Source organism: Charadrius vociferus, unplaced genomic scaffold (genome assembly GCF_000708025.1).
Source record: "Charadrius vociferus isolate BGI_N301 unplaced genomic scaffold, ASM70802v2 scaffold1792, whole genome shotgun sequence".
Lineage (NCBI taxonomy): Eukaryota > Metazoa > Chordata > Aves > Charadriiformes > Charadriidae > Charadrius > Charadrius vociferus.
In genome coordinates, this window is record NW_009647068.1 from 10,602 (window position 1) to 13,675 (window position 3,074).

The 3,074-nt window shown below is 57.3% G+C and overlaps 1 protein-coding gene across 1 annotated transcript in view; it reads right to left on the reverse strand.

Annotated features, from left to right (window-relative positions):
- The window catches only part of ZNF362 (zinc finger protein 362), a 9,937-nt gene extending 7,601 nt beyond the window's left edge, over positions 1-2,336 (reverse strand). The window contains exon 1 of the mRNA XM_009895791.1: positions 2,254-2,336. Coding sequence (XP_009894093.1) covers positions 2,254-2,294 — 41 coding nt within the window. The 5' untranslated portion in view covers positions 2,295-2,336. The remainder of the gene's footprint in view (positions 1-2,253) is intronic.
- Between the last annotated feature and the right edge of the window lie 738 nt (positions 2,337-3,074).

Here is a 3,074-nt window from a genome sequence, read left to right on the forward strand (position 1 = left end):
TGAGGCTCCAGATTGATGGGAGGTAGATGATGGCACGGGTGGGCACGAGCTCACTAGAGCCTTCCAACTTCCTACCCAACTGCCGCTAAGTCAAGCTACAGTTCTCTAGGGAACGCCTCTACCTTGGCAGCCCTCTCTGTCTCGCCTTCGCTGAAATAAAAAGAAACAAGAGATTTCTTTTCACGGCACTGCCGAGAGAAAGGGGGCAACTCCCGGGTACCGGCAACCCTGAGGACGGCAAGCGATCACCGACCCAGTACAGCCAGCAAACGGGGGGAGTGGGAGGCGAGGGGAGGGATTTGGGGTGACCGGAGCGGTGGTCGGAGTGTCTAAACGTGCCCTCGACCGAGCGAAAAGCCAAGCCCTTGCTGTCCCCAACCGCGGCGGCATGTCCCAAAGGGTCCCGGCGAGAGCATCGGGGCAGAGATCCCGTATCCCCCATGCCAAGCGGCGAGCGCAAGAAAGCCAACAGCAGCCCAAGATGTCACGGCAGGCGAGAGCCAAGCAGGCTGAGGTCCCCTGCGTGTGTCCCCCCAAAATCCCAGCACACCCTCACCGCCATGGGACAGACAGGGCACAGTGACGCTGGCGTAGCCATGTCCCCACCACATCCCGTGGCCGGACGAGGGCAGAACCCAGCTCTGCCCTCCACCGGGCTTCAGTTTCCCCAAAAAACACAAGGCCACGGCCCCTCTCCCCCCGTAAGGACAGGCTTCCCCCCGCATGCAAGCAGGGTCTGCCTGGAGCAGCAGGGTTTTCCAAGGGAAAGCGAGTGCCCCTCCGCAAAAAAACCCGTCCCAGAGTCACCGGGGTGGGAAGCAGCACCCAGCACCATTCTACTTCCATCCTCAGGGAACCCACATCCCTCCCTACCCAGATTGTCCTCATCCGGGAGGGATTTACCCCAAAGCAGAGGTGGCAGAAGGCAGGCGAGGCCGGGGAAGCAGAAACGACGGGCGAGACCCGAAATCGCCATCGCTGGGGGGGGGGGGGGGGGGGGGCAGACCGCGCGCCAGAAGAATTCACCCAAGATGGAACCAATTAAACCCCACGTTTCCGCCCCCCGAAGGGCTGTTAACTGGTGTTTCTCCTTCAGATTTTAAGTAAAACCAACCCAAAATGAGCCCTGGCGTAAACCTCATCGTGGTATGGGGGTCCCTGCATGAGAAAAGGGGTGCACAGGGATGAGGAGCCAAGCACCGGCGTGAAGCAAAAGGGGAGGCAAAGCCACGCTGGGGACCACGGCGGGGTGTCCCCCCCTGAGGATGAAGGAGGGGGGAACCAGGGAGGCAACACTCCCAAAAGATGGGGGTGGAGACAGCGCAACCCCAAATCCCCAGGGTCGAAACACCATCCATCCGTCCCATCACCGATGGGACGCACCGAAGGGGACAGGGGGACAGCCCGTAGGGAAACCCGGCGCTCGTGGGGTGACGCTCATGCCAAACATGGGGCCCGTGTCCCCCTGAAAACACACCATTCCCCAGCACTGGGGGGGGTTACCTGCTTCCCCACACCCCCAAATACACTCACCCCCCTAAAAGAGCCCAGCCGGGCACCCCACAAGGCAAAGCCGGTGCCCACAAACCAGCCAGCTCAGGGGGCAGCCGCCCCCCCGAGGCAGCAAGGGGGGGTCTGCAGAGCACCCATGGGTGACGCCGAACGCCGACAGGACCACCGCAGCGGGGCAGGGGGTGGGGAAACCGAGGCACAGGTGGCTTAGCAGGGGTTCGCCCCGAGGACGTAGCGAGCGCGCACCAAATCCAACATGCACTTGTCGTGACATCGCACCCGCCAACCGAAAATCCACATTTTTTTTTAAGGCAAAAAAAAATAACGGGGAGGGGGAGGTGGGGGGTGGTCAAGGGAGAAGAAGATTATTTTACGCGTATAAATACACGTATCTTAAAACGGAAATTTCAAGCGGTCACACTTACGCCGTGAGCGGGGTCCCCTCCGCCGCTGGATCCAGTCCCCTCCCCGCAAGGGGGGTGAGTGGTCAGGTGGCCCCCCACGCCCCCCCAAAATCCCCCAGGGAGGGCCAAAATCCACCCCCACTAACATACAAATATATATACGCACATGATAATACATGTATTATTATCTGCATATATATATTCTTTTTATATGCATATATACAATTACGTGCATACACATCATTAAGCGCATATACATTATTTTACGATGTAAATATACATATATATAGGGTTGGTTTTTTTCCTCTGGTCCCCTCAATAAAGCTGGCATGCCCACCTCTGCGAGTACTGGCGTTGCTTCCCCTTATCCGCGTCCATCTCCAGCTCTAGCTGAGACCGGGTGCTGCACGCGGGGCGTTTTTCTACGGGGGGACAAGGAGGACAACTTCACACACCCCCACCCCACCGCCAGCCCCCGGCGCGCGAGATCCCAGAGCGGAGGAACAAAAGCGAAGCGGCTCCGACCTACCCGACCCGTGGGAACGTGGGGTTTTTCCTGAAAATAGAGAGAAAAAAAAAAAAAGAAAAAAAAAGAAAAAAAAGAAAAAAAAAAAAAGGCAATTTTTTTTTAAGCCCGGTTTACCCCCAAGCTGCCTGCGAAGCCGCGGGATGGGGAGCTGGCTGGAAAATCGGGGTTGAAATCCATCCCCTCACCCCGGACCCTCCGCCTCTCGGCAAATTGCACGCCGGGAGGGACCGAAAACTTTTTTACCTCTCTGCTAAAATATCACTTTATAATCTCAAAAGGCCTCGGGCTTGAAGCCGCTATCGCTTGCTCCATCCTCCCCGGATTAAAAAACCCGGCTGATGTCCGAAGGACAGCGGGGCCAGGGAAAAAAAAGAGACAACCGAGGAGCATCCTCCGACCTTGCAGGGTATTTGCTGGAGAAAAAGAAATAAATCAGCAAATTAATCATTCCTGGGTTAAAACACATCTTCGTCCGGCTTCGCGGCGGCCACGCCGGCTCTAAGCTCCCCCCCGGGCCCCCGACGTGGCCAGGAGATTATGGATGTATAAATAGTATACGGCTAAATATACGTCCAGGCAGACAGACAGACCTCTCTAAGCACCGCCACGGAAATTTGGGTCCCTTGCTA